The sequence below is a fragment of the Pipistrellus kuhlii genome, unplaced genomic scaffold, assembly GCF_014108245.1.
Source record: "Pipistrellus kuhlii isolate mPipKuh1 unplaced genomic scaffold, mPipKuh1.p scaffold_m20_p_1, whole genome shotgun sequence".
NCBI lineage: Eukaryota > Metazoa > Chordata > Mammalia > Chiroptera > Vespertilionidae > Pipistrellus > Pipistrellus kuhlii.
In genome coordinates this window covers 191,602,256-191,618,256 of record NW_023425404.1, presented here as the reverse complement: position 1 = coordinate 191,618,256, position 16,001 = coordinate 191,602,256, and the positions used below count along the sequence as shown (strand labels likewise).

General features: G+C 48.2%; 1 protein-coding gene and 1 long non-coding RNA gene across 2 annotated transcripts; one reads left to right on the top strand and one right to left on the bottom strand.

Annotated features, from left to right (window-relative positions):
• Positions 1 to 2,079: 2,079 nt before the first annotated feature.
• Positions 2,080 to 11,371, top strand: CLRN2 (clarin 2). Its single transcript, XM_036420043.2, has 3 exons — positions 2,080 to 2,900; positions 8,766 to 8,945; positions 10,561 to 11,371. Exons 1-3 carry the CDS (start codon positions 2,648 to 2,650, stop codon positions 10,824 to 10,826), a joined length of 699 nt encoding a protein of 232 aa, XP_036275936.1. The 5' UTR covers positions 2,080 to 2,647; the 3' UTR covers positions 10,827 to 11,371.
• On the bottom strand, positions 3,798 to 13,743 carry LOC123651461. The gene is made up of 3 exons (XR_006740202.1): positions 13,162 to 13,743; positions 10,971 to 11,117; positions 3,798 to 3,946 (listed from the first exon to the last, which is right to left on the bottom strand). It is a non-coding gene; the product is annotated as an uncharacterized LOC123651461 (long non-coding RNA).
• Positions 13,744 to 16,001: the final 2,258 nt, after the last annotated feature.

The following is a 16,001-nucleotide window of genomic DNA, read 5'->3' as shown; positions in this document are numbered from 1 at the left end:
GTATGCCACGCACGTGCTACGTGGCCTGCGTGGGCCATTTCATGTTACCTTGAACCGCAGTCCTGTGACAAGTTAGGAAACAGTCATGCGAGTCCAGGGCACGCGCCCGGAAGAACCGGAATTTGAACCCAGGTCTTTAATGGCTCAAGCTCATCTCCAATGTCATGCCAAGGGCCTGTGGGGGAATCAGATGTTTCCCAGAGAGTTTTTCTAAACGTAATTGCTTCACCTCTGAAACATCGAAAGTTGACATAGGTGCATCATTTGGGGCCAAAATGTGATGCAAAAGTATTGCACATGCCCTGCCTATCAAAGCATGCTTCATGTTAAAACGGAATGCCATTACTGGCAACGTGTTCATGTGCCAAGAACTCTTCTATTATTGTTTGCTTCATTTTAAATTTGATTCCCAATTACAGTTCACTTTCAGTATTATTTTGTATTTGTTTCAGGTGTCCGGCATAGTGATAGATCCTCCCTTCCTCCAACTGATGGACGGAGAATGATGTAAACTCCACCTGCAGCAGGACATTCCTGAGCACTGAACCACCAATCAGCACCTGCCAAATACTCTAAGCCCCCCATTCCTAAGTCCCTAGGTCCCTAATCATAGGCTTTACATGAAACCACCAATCAGCGTGTGCCGAGTGCCCTAAGCCCCGCCCCCGCTCTTTCCTCCCCTTAAAAGGTGCCTGAACCCTGGCCCTCGCTCTCTTTCTCCTCTGGAAGCAGCCGGCAGTGGTACTCTTCTCTTCAATAAAGCCTGTGTCCTGGCATCCGGTCTCTGGCCCCCCTCTCTGTTTCATCTTTCACAGTTTACAAAGTGTTCCCCCAATATCTCTGGTACCCACCTGGCACCGTACATACACGGCTATGACAATCCTATTGACTGTGTTCCCCACCCTCGTCACAATTTTCTAACTGCCAATTTGTGGTTTTTTAAATAAATCTTTATGTTAAAAGTCAACATAAGTCCTTCTCCCCCTCCCTCCCGCATTGACCCATTCCAGCCCACCACTGCCTCCCACCCCCCAAGCCCTCTGTTATAAGTAATTCGTTATTTATTACCAGAAAAATGTCATTGTGATGAAGATGAGCTTTTGCAGGTCAAACACCTGACTCCCAGTGTTTTCAGGAGAGAAATGGCTGGAATAGTCAGTACATCCCCGCCCCGCCTCGCCTCGCCCCCATCCCCGCCTCCCACAGAGGGTTCCGGAGTATCAAGCACTGGAAAGCCCTTTGCAGGTGGTAGAGCTCTGCAGAAGCTTGGGGGGCGGGGGGGTTCTTCGTTGTGGAGACACCCCAGACGCGAACCCCAGTTACAGGGAAGGACCCTGGCTTTCCATTCCCCTGTCTACTCCCCTCTCGGCACTCTCCAGCTGAGGCCCCCGAACCTCCTGTTGGTTAGCAAGGAACCCTGGGGCCCCCCTCCAGACTTCTTGATCCCAAAAAGGGATTTTTACGTGACCCTTCTGCTCAATCCGGCTCCCCAATGCCATTGTCTCACAAGATAATAAGGAGATATTTAAGCAATAGACCACAAGTCAGCATTTTTAAAGCCACCGTATAAGACAGAAATAAGGGACTGTTTCATGTCTGGTGGCTGCAGAATAAAAGAAAAAGAGAGGAAGTGTCGAGCACGGGGCTAGGGGGGTGGGAGGGGGAGGGCATTATTTGCTAATACATTGGAAAATCACGTTCCTTTCCCATGTCAGTGATGCTACAAGCACAGGGCGGCAGAGAGGACTGCAGTGGCACCCAGGCCGCAGTCTCACCCAGGGCAGATTCCCCCCAGGGGGAAATCCAGGAGCCACCGTCCAGCCCTGTCCACACACTTCATTAGAAACCTTCAGCACAGCCAAAACCGATCTGGCTCAGTGGATAGAGCGTCAGCCTGCGGACTGAAAGGTCCCAGGTTCAATTCCGGTCAAGGGCATGTACCTTGGTTGTGGGCACATCCCCAGTAGGGGGTGTGCAGGATGCAGCTGATTGATGTTTCTCTCTCATCAACGTTTCTAACTGTCTATCCCTCTCCCTTCCTCTCTGTAAAAAAAATCAATAAAATACATTTTTTTAAAAGCCTTCAGCACTGAAGTCATCTCACGGTATTTCTGACAGCGGTGACATCTCAGAGAGAGAAGCGCCCTGCAGGCATCAGAATGATGGACATCTGACACCAGGCATTGTTGGAGGTAGTCAGGTGCTCACCATTCCACGTTTTTCCTTCCTCCGGGTGCTTTTTGAGTGATTGCCGGTGTCTCTGTAGAGTCAGGCCTGCCTGGTTTTGCCTGCTAATAAACATCTTCGACGTGAAGAGTCCACACCCGGGTTATTTAAATACGTGAAAGGGGGAAGGAACAATTAAACCCCGGTGAAACTTTAGGCCAGTGGGAGGTGTAGGGTTTCTTCCTTCAGTGGCACACTCGGCTACCCTGGCAGGCGAAGGGCTCTCTCAGAGGCTCAGGGACGCGGTTGTAAACACCGGCCCGAACGCAGGGCTGCGGGAGGCCCGGGGCATGGACTTGGGGTCTTGACATGGTGGGTTCTGAGGAGCCGATCTTGGGCCAGAGGGTCGCCCAGCGCCCGGACGATGTCAACGGCCCCCTCTGCGGCTCACACGCCCGGGGGATGACCTGCGCCCACTAGGATGCCCGGATGGTTCAAGAAGGCGTGGTACGGGCTGGCATCTCTGCTCAGCTTCTCCTCCTTCGTCCTCATCATCGTCGCCCTGGTGCTGCCCCACTGGCTGAGCGGGAAGATCCTCTGTCAGACGGGAGTGGACCTGGTCAACGCCACGGACCCCGAGCTGGTCAAGTTCATCGGGGACATCTACTACGGGCTCTTCCGAGGGTGCAAGGTGCGGCAGTGCGGGCTCGGGGGCCGCGAGTCCCAGTTCACCAGTGAGTATGTTCGGGGCAGGAAAGATACTTTAGACGCTCACACCTATTTTTCCAGATCTGGAAGGGTGCTCGTGGCGAAATGTGGAGTTTGACTTCTGCCTCGCCCTGAGACACAAGGACAAAGTTCACACTCCCCCGGGGGTTCTTGTTCAGCACTAAGGAGGGACCTTGTTCCCCCTGTGAAGGCTCGTAGAGACATTAGAAATAGGGACTTGTGTTCCTTTTCGTTTACCCCTGTTCATAACAGCCGCTAAGATATTGAGTGCTTTCTTGAGCCAGACAGTCTGCTTTGTGCTTCACACGGCTGGTCTCTTAAGCCTTACAACACATTTCTAAAGAAGGAATTATTAACGGTCCCATTTTGCGGAGGACCACAGTGAGGCTCAGAGAGGTTGCATAGCTTGCCTGAGGTTGCCCAGCCTGGAAGGAGCAGAGAGGGACTTCATGGCCACGCCCCCTGCCTCGGGCACTCTTGGCCAGTCCCACTGGCAGGTGCAGGAGGCTGCAAGCAGAAAGCAGCCACCAGAGAGCATGGCAACTGCTTCCACTTCCGTTTATATAAAAGCTTGGTGTCTGCCCGGCTGGTTGAGTGTTGACCCATGAAGGTCATGGTTCAATTCCTGGGCAGGGCATGTGCCCAGGTTACAGGCTTGATCCCCAGTGGGGGAGGGGTGCATGCAGGAGGCAGCCAGTCAATGATTCTCTCATCATTGGCGTTTCTATCCCTCTTTCCCTTTCTCTTCCTCTCTGAAATCAGTAAAAAAAAAAAAAAAAAAAAAAAAAAAAAAAAAAAAAAAAAAAAATTTTTTTTTAATTAAAACTTCAAGGTCTGAGAAAAGCAAATGGGGTCTGTGCTGGGCTCTGGAATCAGACCAGGCCAGTTCAAAGCCCAGCATGCATGTTTGCTGGCAGAGACCTCAGACAGGGCTGCCGGCCATGAACGTGGGCGGGCACGAGCATTGGCTGACAGGCACAAGTGCTGGCTGGCAGCCAGGGTCACATCAGAGCTGCTCTGGATGTAAGGAGAGCAGGACTCCGGGACTGGCCTTCCGGAAAGAAAAAAACAAAACCAAAAAAGACAATATCCTGCAAGCCTTTGGAGTCAGATCGCTGGTGAGAACAGCGCTCTACAAAATCCAAATTACTCCTCATATTGCTGAGAATAAGGAATTGTATTTGTTATTTGATTTTATAGTTCAGAATTGTGGTTCTTAAGAACCTGACCGGGTTTAGTACCTTATTAAATGTATAAAGACAGAAGTTGGGCCATTGACAAATACTCTAATACAAATTGGCATCATTTAAATACATGAAGGAAATACATATTTTGTTATATGTATTCAAGAAAATAAGAATAGTTGCATTTACCCGCCAATGAAATTAGAATGGGATAATGAGGATATTGGAATATATAGCTCCCTTAAAAACATAACAGCCCTGGCCATATGGCTCAGTTGGTTGGCGTGTCATCATGTACAACAAAAGATCAGGGATTCGATTCTAGGTCAGAGCACACACATAGGTTTCGAGTTCAATCTTCAGTCTGAGCACAGATGGGAGGCAACTGATTGATGTTTCTCTCTCTCAAAATCAATTAAAAAAAAAAAAACACATATCCTCGGGTGAGGATTTAAAAAAAGACACATAAGATAAACGGCTCAGCACACACACACACACACACACACACACACACACATATACACACACATACACACATATATGAACAGTTAAATTAAAATAAAGGACAAGTTAAAAAGAAACACCCCAGAGCATCAATTTCCAAACCAATCATAGAGAAAATCAAAGAACTATATGTTTACCCTGGGACAACATGGGGGTTAGAGGTCCCACAACTGTAAGTTTAACCATCTGTTTACAAGATGAAATGATCAGCATGTAAGTGCACCTGTGAAGTTCAAATCCATGTTGTTCAAGAGTCAGCTGTAGTCCTGACTGGGTAGCTCAGTTGGTTAAAGTCATGTCCTGATACACCAAGGTTGTGGGTTCCATCCCCGGTAGGGGACACATACAATTACCCACCAATGAATGCATAACTGAGAACAACAAATTGATTTATCTGTCTATCTATCTCTTTCTCTAAAACCAATCAATCAATCAATAAAAATTTAGGGGAGGAGGGAGTCAATTGTACATAACAACCAGTTAAGATCCTTTTTCATACCTGAGGACACATGACTAACAATTTCATCTTTTGCTACTGGAATGAATATCCAATATATACAGCTTTGAACATATGTGAGTGTGCTCTCATGAAATTGCTTTGATAGAGTTACCAAATTGCCCTCTCAGGAGAGTATATGAATTAATATTCTACACAGTTTGACACCGTTATCAACACAGTGTATTGGCAAACTTTTTTATCTTTGCCAATCACATAGTGATTCTTTCCTATTTTAAGTGTTTGGTGAGGATTGCGATGCTAGTCGTGTTCTCGGGAGTGCATGTCAAGAAAAGGGATAATGAGCCCTGCCAGCGTGGCTCAGTGGTTGAATGTCAACCTATGAACCAGGAGGTCACAATTCCATTCCCAGTTGGGGTAATATGCCCAGGTTGCAGGCTCGATCCCCAGTGTAGGGTGTGCAGGTGGCAGCTGATCTACGATTCTCTCTCATCATTGATATTTCTATCTCTCTCTCCCTCTCCCTTCCTCTCTGAAATCAGTAAAAAATATCTTTCAAAAAGGAAGAAAGGGGTAATGAAACAAGTAGGTAACCAAGCAAAGCTACTATGTTTGGAATCAAAAGGGGCTGAAAGTGTGAAAAGAAAAACAAATGTATATTAGGGGCACTGAGGTGGGAGGGAAGGACAAGAAACCTTACGCAGGAAAATCCCTTGAAAAGGAGTTTATTTTCCAGGGTCAAGTTTCCAGTGCTCATGAGATAACCTGGAGATAACTATAAATGGAAACACTTCCAGACAGGGAGTTAGATCAAAACTAAGGACGCAGACACAGAGTGTCTGGAAACTTCTGAGTAGAAAAGACACCTTAAAGGAAGATGGGCCAAAATGCTCGCCCTCAGGCTTGGGAGACAGGCACCTTCCATGAATAAAGGGGGGCCGTGAGCCAGCAAAGGCCCAGAGGGGAAAGGATTGGGGGTGATGGGGTGAGTGGACCCAGAAGAGCTTCGAGTCCTGGATCCTGAGGGGGACAGACAAAGAGGTGCCTGTCAGTGGTACCCAATGATGAAGGAGGGACTTTGGAGTTCAAAGACAGACCCCAATTTGACCAGGAGGTATTCAGTAGACACCCTGGAATAGTTGCAGAGGAGTGAGTATGCCCGTTTGTTTAGTTTTTCATCATTTTGAAGTCTTCATTTATAACTACTGAAAATTGTTGTTGGATCGAACCCTGGAGTCAGAATAAGACCTGCTGATTGATTTAAAAAAGGCAGGCAATGATTTATTGAACTGGCCAGGACGGCCACGAGAGCACCACTCACAGGTGGGAGTACACACTCACGACTGCCCTGTTCCAGGTGTAGGCAGTCCTTTTAAAGGTCCAAACCACAAGAATTTTCCTTTGTTCTAAATTCTAAAGGCTGGGAACAGCCCACCGGGTCATTCCCAGCCACATCCTGCTGGACATTGGAATGTGGCTCTATCTTGCGAAAGCAGATAGTTCAGAAGCAGAGCTGAGTGGTTAATCTCTAAAGGTTATCTACAGTTTCTACTCCTGAAGCTACTGAGTCAGTGGGAATCAGTATCCTGTGGTCCTGGTCCACAGGTACAGAAAAATTGCCTTAGCCTCCAGGTCTCAATCAAACTACCCTATTGTTTAAGCAAGTAAGCGAGTGCCGAAGCCAGAATAGCAGGGTAAAAATTCAAACAGCAGTTTTTACCTAAATATGGTTGCTACCATACTTCAAAAATAGTGATCTAAGCTCTGTAGGCTATACAGGACTATAATCCTATGTGTAGAGTTCAGGGTCACCTTACCCAAAGATTAGGGAGGTAATGTCCCCAAACCTGTGGGGAAAAGGGGTTCATAAAATCAAGCTCCTATCCCTGTCACAAGGGTTAAAGAAGAGAGCAAATGTAAAATGCTCGACCACTGACTGCTCAGTACATGCTGATTACCCCCAATTCACACTCTGTGCAGGTATCATTATCCCCATTACACGGATGAGGAGACTGGGGGGGTCTGCGAAGTCAGAGAGTAAAAATAGTAACAGCAACAACCACAGCCACCCTTTTGGGGAACTGACATTCCCAGGCAATATTTAAAATATTATATTATAATGGAAAGGTATGTACACATATAATACCTTAATAAAAAATAAATAAATAAAATAAAATAAAATAAAATACTCTATTATGATACATCATTTAATCTTCACTGCTAATACGTGGTGGCAAATATAGAGAAAACAAATACCAGTGAATATTTCACTCAATTATCCCGCCACATGCATATGGATATTTTCAAAGAGTATTGTGCAATGTAAGGATTGAGTGTCCACGCCGAGACCAGTTTGGCTCAATGGATAGAGCGTCGGCTTGGGTACTGAAGGGACCCGGGTTCGATTCCGGTCAAGGGCATGTACCTTGGTTATGGGCATATCCCCAGTAGGGGGTGTGCAAGAGGCAGCTGATCGATGACTCTCTCTCATCGATGTTTCTAGCTTTCTATCTCTCTCCCTTCCTCTCTGTACAAACTCAATAAAAATATTTTTTTTTAAAAAAGGATTGAGTGTCCACCAGATACGGGGAAATAATGTCTGCCTTGCTGAGTCATTATGAGTGATGCACAGTGATGCTCCATGCTTCCTGTAGTGCCCAGTAGTGGGCGCTGTTATCATCCCTACACACTTCACTTGATCCCCTGGACAACCTTGTAAGATGGGTATGGAGGGCAGGGTTTAGAGGATCCTATTTGACAGTTGTGGCAAATGAGCAAAGCTGGGATTTGAACCCAGATCTTTGGGTGCCAGATCTAGGCTTTGCTCGGCTACATCCTGCTGCCCCCTTCACAGATATGCCTGAGACCAATCCTGATTTAATGAAGGCAACTCTCTTTTAACACATATTCAAGCTTTGTGATTGTCCTCTTTCACTGACTCTCTTGCCAACCTCTTTTGTCAAAGAGACGCCATCTGCCCGGCCAGGAGATCATGGTCCGATTCCCGGTCGGGACACATGCCCAGGTTGCAGGCTTAATTCTCTCTCATCATTGATGTTTCTATCTCTCTCCTTCTCCCTTCCTCTCTGAAATCAATAATATATACATATAAATAAATATATATGATCTCTGAACGCAATAATCTGGCCATTCAGTATATATATATATATATTAGAGGCCCGGTGCATGAATTCGTGCATGGGTGGGATCCAGCCAGCCTGGCCAGGGAAAGGGGACATGGGTGGTTGGATTGCCTGCCTGCTGGTCCAACTCCTGGTTAAGGGGACAATTTGCATATTAGCCTTTTATTATATAGGATATACACTGAGTGGCCAGATTATTATGATCTCTGAACGCATAATAATCTGGCCACTCTGTATATACAGTATACATATATACTGTATATATATATAAATGCCGTCCAGGTTTATATGCACCAGCTCACACCAGACCCCAGAGCTGTGCAGTCAACGTGCTTTAAGTTGCCAACAGGACACATTTAGATGTTGCCTTCTCCCCGAGGAAGAGAGGATGGTTGGGCAACTCACAAGTGGCAGATGCGGGGGCCATGACTTCATTCCTGGAAGGCTACAGCTCTTTGAAAGCCCAGCACTCGCTGCCCGGCCCTCACCCTCTCTAGTAAAGCCTCTGTGGTACGCCAGCGTGGGCCCCAGGAACGTGAGCCAAGCTCTGACATTGAAATAATGGCCGTGTCCCCTCCGCAGTCTTCCCCCAGCTGGTGAAGGAGCTCAACGCGGGCCTGCACGTGATGATCCTGCTACTCCTCTTCCTGGCCTTGCCCTTGGCTCTGGTCAGCATGGGCTTCGCCATCCTCAACATGATCCAGGTGCCCTACAAGGCGGTCAATGGGCCCGGTGGCATCTGCCTTTGGAACGTGCTGGCAGGTGAGGAGGGCCCCTGGGGGAGGCTGAATTCTGAGAACCTGGGTGGAGGGTGTGAGGGCATTCACCTGCCACCTCTGCCTTCACTTCCCTGGGTCTACAGCCTTCCTGTCAGGCCCTGATGTCCTTACTGAACACGGCAGAGTCTCTGTCACAATAAAGGCCAAATGGTTAGTGCGCATGAGTAGGGGCTGCTGCTGGCAGGAGCCCTCGCGGGTGACAGAAGAGAAGAAACCTGGGGATTTCACCTGCCTGTTTTGTTTAAACTTCACAGCCTCGCCGAAACCGGTTTGGCTCAGTGGATAGAGCACCGGCCTGCAGACTGAAAGGTCCCAGGTTCCATTACGGTCAAGGGCATGTACCTTGGTTGGGGGCACATCCCCAGTGGGGGGTGTGCAAGAGGCAGCTGATCGATGATTCTCTCTCATCGATGTTTCTAACTCTGTTCCTCTCTCTTCCTCTCTGTAAAAAAAATCAATAAAATATATTAAAAAATAATAAAAATAAATAAACCTCACAACCTCCATGTAAGGGGTAGGGAGTGTTATTAGCCCCCCATTTACAGATGAGGAGCCCAAAGCTCACAGGTAAGGTCACACAGCAGCGAGGAGCGGAGATGGGATTCGGATCCGGGTAAAGCTGAGCCGAAGACCTTTGCCTTTTCATCAACCCTTGGTCTCACTGATGACCATGGCACCCTATTTTCCATGTCAAACCAGGGCCTGGGCCAGGGGGGAACCTATTAATACAATGGAAATGGATGCCCTTGACCGGAATTGAGCCCGGGACCCTTTGATCTGCAGGCCACGGCTCTATTCACTGAGCCAAACCAGCTAGGGCACATGTGTCAAACACAAGGCCCGCGGGCCAAATCTGTCCCGCCAGGCCTTGCAATGTGGCCTGTACCGCGCTGTCATCACTGCACTCCGCTGCGTTTCCATCACAATGACAGTTTATGACTGTTCAGTAAACCATTCGGCCCGCGATTTAGGCTGGATTTTAGATTTTGGCCCCTTCTCTGATTGAGTTCGACACCCCTAAGCTAGGGCATGCAAGATGCTCTTATATCTTCCCACAGTGCCCTCAGGGCCTACATCCTAATCCCAAACGGTTTAGAAATTGAACTAATCCAGATATGCACTCCCAGGGGGAAAATTAGAGGGGTCAAGGGTGAGAGCCCATCCTATCTGAAGCTTATCCTCTTTCTGCAACACCTCTCATCCCTCAGACCATGTGGGCTACCTGCCACTTTAAGAAAGCAATTTAAAATTTGTGTCTCCCTAAGGGCATATATATTTGATTTTTTGCAGAGAGGAAGGGAGAGGGATACAGAATTAGAAACATTGATGAGAGAGAAACATTGATTCAGCTGCCTCCTGCACACCCCCTACTGGGATGTGCCCGCAACCAAGGTACATGCCCTTGACCGGAATCGAACCCAGGACCCTTCTGTCTGCAGGCGGACGCTCTGTCCATGGAGCCACACCGGCTAGGGCTCCCTAAGGGCTTTTTTTTTTTTTTTTTTTTTTTAAAGCCAAAGCGAGTGTGTTTCCTGGGCCGCAGGTTGTTACTGCTGGCGAAAGGCACTGCAAGTGAGGGCCGCCTCTCTGGGTTGCAGGTGGCGTCGTGGCCTTGGCCATCACCAGCTTCATGGCCGCCGTGCGGTTCCACGAGCTGACAGAGCGCATCGCAAACTTCCAGGAGCGGCTGTTCCGCTTCGTGGTGGTGGAGGAGCGGTACGAGGAGTCCTTCTGGATCTGCGTGGCCAGCGCCTCCGCCCACGCCGCCAACTTGGTGGTGGTGGCCATCAGTCAGATCCCCCTCCCAGAGATTAAGACCAAAATAGAAGAGGCCACTGTCACGGCCGAGGACATCTTGTATTGATAGCCTTCTCCTGGCCGGCCACGCCGTCTCCTAAGTCAGCCTGGGGCGGGAGTGGAGGCCTCATCCTGGCTGTGGGCTTCGCCGTCCAGAAGGCCCATGATTTGGGCAAATAGCAGAAGGCGACGGGAGGATGGAGGCTGGTACCGCGGCCAGAAGAGAAAAACGTTCCCGGATTCCCGGCATCGCTGTCCTTCCCTCTCCATGGCCTTGGACTTGGAGTTGGAGACTTTGCTCTTGCCAGCTGTGTGACATTGGACCATTCATTTCACGTCTACTTCTCAGTCCCCTCGTCTGTGAAATGGGGATAAGAATGACCTCACATGATGTAATGGGCTAGCATGTTGCCAGGCTGTGGATATGGTAGAGCATTCCACGAATATAACACACAAATATAAGAACATTCCAGTAGAAGCCTATGGACCCTGGCCTATTCCATGCATTATGGCGGGGGGAGGTTTGTTGATGTCCCTGCCTTCCGGAAACACTGAATCTTCCCACCTGACACAGGAACCAGAGAGCAATAATAACATTAAGAATGAAAATAACTGCCTTTTTTTTTTTTAGTGATTACTACCTGTAAAAAGTTGTTCTTAGAGTTTTAGGTACATTAGGCTCTCACTGCAACCATAGATGGTCAGTACAGCTTTCTATTTCCATTTTATAGATGAAACTAAGGCGCGGAGAGGTTGGGTAACGTGTGAGGTTGTTGGGGGGCTTGAACCGTGGAAGCTGGAGCCAGGGTTTGCATGGGCAAGCACTTTGCCAGTCTGTCGTCTGGTGCGTAAAGCAACGGCAGCGGCGCAGTGTGTGTGATCAGTGCTGCGGCAGCGCAGACGTAGAAGGCTGAGGAAGGAACGAGTTCTTCGGGAATGGAGGAAGGGACGTGGGATTAAATAAAGAATGTGTCACACGGGTGACATTGGATCTGAACTCTGAAAGGTGAGCAGTTTTTCCAGTGGTGAAGGAAGCAGGGCCGGGCAAAGGCCTTCAGGATGTGTCCGTGATGAGGGGAGGTGCAAGGTGTGGAATTACAAGGAAGGCTTGGAAGCCCAGGAAGAACCCAGAGGGATGAGAACTAATCCACCCGGGTGGAGAAGCCCAGCTGTTCTGTGTTGGGCTTGCACTTTCCTAAGCGGTATTGTGTGACGGTTCATTGTATGCGTTGGCTTGGCTAGGCCGCGGGACCCCGATGTTTGCTCAAACACTATTCCAGATGTTTTTTGTGAAGGTACTTTTGGGATGGGATTTACATTTAAATTAGTAGACTCTGAATAAAGCAGATTGCCCTGCGTATGTGGGTGGGCCTCATCTGATCAGTTGAAGGCCTGAAGGATAAGTCTTTCTAGTCTCAAGGGAGAGGGAATTCTGCCAATAATTGTCATTGAACTTAAAATGCACCTCTTTCCTGGAACCAGCTTACCCTGCAGATTTTGGTCTTTCCAATCTCCACAATCATGTGAGCCAATTTCTTAAATACTCCCCTCCTCTCTCTCTCTCTCTCTCTCTCTCTCTCTCTCTCTCTCTCTCTCTCTCACCATATTTACATAATGCACACACATTCTCTGTTTCTATTCCTCTGGAGAACCCTCTCTCATTCAATCATATTAATTTATTAATTCCTGGGGTGGATCTTCTCCCAGGTCTCCTGTCTTTATGCCAAGTAAACGTTAACTAATCCCCCAAATTAGCTCCTTCTTACATGACACCGGATTTGGACTCTCTCTGCCTTTGCTTAATGCGTAAGTGTCCATGGCATTGTTCTGTCCTAATTGCTTATGACCCCTGTGGGGCCATCAGTCTCTTCCAGCCCTCCACTCCCACCCCAGACACAGCGGCAGGCCTAGTTAGTGAACTGATGTCACTCATCAAATATGCAGATGGCACATGGCTGAGGGGAGAGTTAACTTGAGAGGCGATAGATCCAAAAGATAGTGGCAGACTGCAGTGCTATCTCGAAACACATGGGAATGTCAGTGTCCCGCTAAGTTTAACATCAAGTCCTGCTGACAGTGAAAAACAATCAATCACATAAATACGGGAGACTCAGGCAACAGGTTACATGAATAACATCTGGGGATCTGGGTACATTTATTCATTCAACGAGTATAAGAACTGATCTGGTGCTGGGAGTAGAGCAATGAGCAAACACAAAAATCCCTGCCCTCCAGAGATGTCCTTCTCCCAGCGGCGGGGGATGACGTGCTGAGAAAGCGAGTGATGGAGCCACAGAGCCCTTGGCCCAGCCAAACTCTCACCCTGATGCTGACCCCAGGCATGTGCGGGCTGTCACGAAGGGACAGGTTGGATTTGCTTTTGCTCCCAATAGCAGAATTACCTTATCAAGATGGTAACCTTGATCGGATGGAGGTGTTCCAGGGGGCGAAGGGCAGGCTTTTGTTCATGTGTGCGTATTCCTGGCAAGAGAGTTCACGGTTTTCTAAAGAGTTTCAGAAGTGTCTGTAGCACCTGAAGTGTTTAAACCAACGACCCATCAGGGCCAGCTGCAAGTTCGCTGGAGCTAATCAGGTCAACACAGTTCACTCCCGTGGTCACCCAAGTGCGGAGAGAACGTGTGGCTCCTTCAGTTTGACTGTAGCTAATGGCCTGGTCATGCATACGGTCTCTCCAGGGAATGCTGAGGCTCCCTGGGATACAGTGGCTTCTCCTGAAGGTGGCTCTCCGGTGATGGAAGAGGAAGGCACCCACACACATACTCCTGGCCTCCTGCTGGCTTGGGGGGAGAAGGAGGGAACTAGGTTCCTGGCCCCCTGACTGCCGCTTGCTCTGCCAGCCTCCCCAGCGCTGCCTATGGCTGGAATAATTTGTGAAACGTTCTTTCAACTGGTCCGAGTCCAGTCACTGCTGGAAGGCTTGCCCTCATCTTGGATCCTGTGGGCCTGATGATCCCTGAACGGCCAGCAAGTGCTTGCTCCCTCCAGCTCACCTGTCTGCTGGTCCACGCCCAGGCTCTGCTGCAGTCATCCACCTGCCTCAGCAGCCCAGCAGCCCTGCCTGGTGTCAATTCAGCATCCTGCCCCCAGGCATGGGGTGGGATGGGATGGGGGGGGGGGGGGCGGTTGTCCTGGGCTCCTCTCCATTTCCTCTTACAAAGTGATTAAGGTGATTCAAAGACCAGTAATTTCCCCTCAAATGCACTTAAGAAGTTTCCTGCTAATGTAATATAGTCCATTAAGAAATAAATTCCGTTTTAAAAATTAAGTCTCCAGACTTCATTACAAATTTAAAAATCAAATCACAGAATAGTCTGTAATTAGCATGAAATAGTATATACTTGGTATGAAATACACAGAGCCCATTGAGATGGTTATATTCCCCCACACCTGGGAAAAACATTGTGGAACTCATTTCCTGCCAAGTGCTTCAGGCGACCTTGACAATGGCCAAGGTTGATGGGGGGAACATGATTCTGTGCCTTAGGTGCTGCCCAGCCCTTTCGAGGTCACCATTTCCTCATTTGGAGAATGAGAAAGTTGCACTGCATGCCAACGACCACCCCGTGTACTTGACCTGCTTCCTTCCTGTGTCTGACAATTACTCAAGAAACATAACGCTGTCTTTATTTTACAGACTCCAGAGAACTTAAATAGCTTGCTCAAGTCACATTACAACTAAAGAACGGAGGAAGGGTTCAACCCCCATCTGCATAGTGTCAAGACCACCATTCTCCCACTACCCCATGCTTGCCTTTCCTTGTCACAGAAGACCGGAGAAAATTCAAGCAATGCTTAGAGAATGAGTTACACTGCTTTGTTACACAGACGGTCTCAGTGGAGTCACCTCCCAAAAAATCTGAACAAAGCAATATGGTGGGAGCTTTCCTTTATGTTCTTTTGGTCTCTTTGTCCCCCAAATATGTTTTTTTTCCGGGTCTTTAGCAGGCTTTACAAAGAGCCCCATGTAGATGTTTTGCAGGCAGCTTGTAACCTTGAGTGCAGCACAACTTAGTGGATAACTAACAGGCACCCGGTATGGGAGTGAGTAGAAACAGCAGCAGAGCCGCTTTCAAGGTCAGACAGTTGAATTCACAGAACAAAGGACTATTTATGCAAAGTGAAAATTCAAACAGCAGTTTTTACAAATAGAGTTACTATATTATGGAAAGAAGTAGCCTTTAGCCTCATCCTGAAAGACTCAGGGAGGAGGGGGGGGGGCAGATTTTTTCCAGGGCTTCTACAGATGGCTGTGCAAGTTGCACCCGCCCAACAGGTATCTGCTCAAATCTAGTCCATGTTGCCCTGGCTTGTCAGGGCCTGAACGCTCAGGGATGCTCCCACCCAGAGAGGGTATCTCTTCCTTACACTCACCAAGGTGTCTGCTAGGCTCACAGTGCTTTATCCCCATCCATGTAAAGTACAAATGTTCATGATAATATTAGTTTATGACATGGATTATAGCATGATGATTACTTTTCATATGTCCCTTAAAATTATCATCATTGATAGATTATCACTCCTCCTCATTTTCCTTGTAGTTGTGCCTGTTAAAGTAGGCGTAGGGCTTCAGAAGAAACCTGTGTCACCATGACCAACATGAAATTATTGCAGAATAAATTGGGGTTTATGCTCTCCCTTGCTCAACTGCAAGGCGCCTGTGAGCCAGCAGGTCCCATGCCAGGCTTTGTGCTGCGTTCTCCACACGAATCATCTTGTTTCATCCTCACAAAAACCTGAGGAGTTACTCTGATCACCAGCTATTGGGTTTTCTCCCTTGTAAAATAATCAACTTGAATAAGATGATCTCTGGTTTTGCTTTTCCCTCTAAAATGTTTTTTTTAATCTTATTTTAAAATTTGATTTTAAAGAGATAAAAAGGGAGAGAGAAAAGGGAGAGATAAAAAGGGAGAGAGGGGAAGAGGGAGAGAGAGAGCTGAGTCCTTTGCCTTGAGGGCTTCCATCCAATTTCCAAAGGCGGGGACCATGGGGTACTTCCCAGGGGAGGATCTCAATAGAATATTCATCATCTTTTCGGGTGTGTCCTCTCAGGGTCACGGTCAGGGGGTCATTAGCGCAGCTGGCTCTGAGGTCAGCCACTAGGACTTAGATGCACTCAGAGGACAGACCTTTTGAAGATCCAGACCATCTCCAAGCCAAGGAGGCAGGCCTCAGGAGAAACCAGCCCTGCTGACACTTTGAACTCAGACTTCCAACCCCTAGA

What these genes read in the sequence shown, in the direction of transcription:
- CLRN2 (XM_036420043.2), top strand. Translation starts at nt 2,648, where the DNA reads ATGCCCGGATGGTTCAAGAAGGCGTGGTACGGGCTGGCATCTCTGCTC. An exon ending in CCGCGAGTCCCAGTTCACCA is followed by an intron (nt 2,901 to 8,765) that starts GTGAGTATGTTC and finishes TCCCCTCCGCAG; the next exon opens with TCTTCCCCCAGCTGGTGAAG. An exon ending in CCTTTGGAACGTGCTGGCAG is followed by an intron (nt 8,946 to 10,560) that starts GTGAGGAGGGCC and finishes TCTGGGTTGCAG; the next exon opens with GTGGCGTCGTGGCCTTGGCC.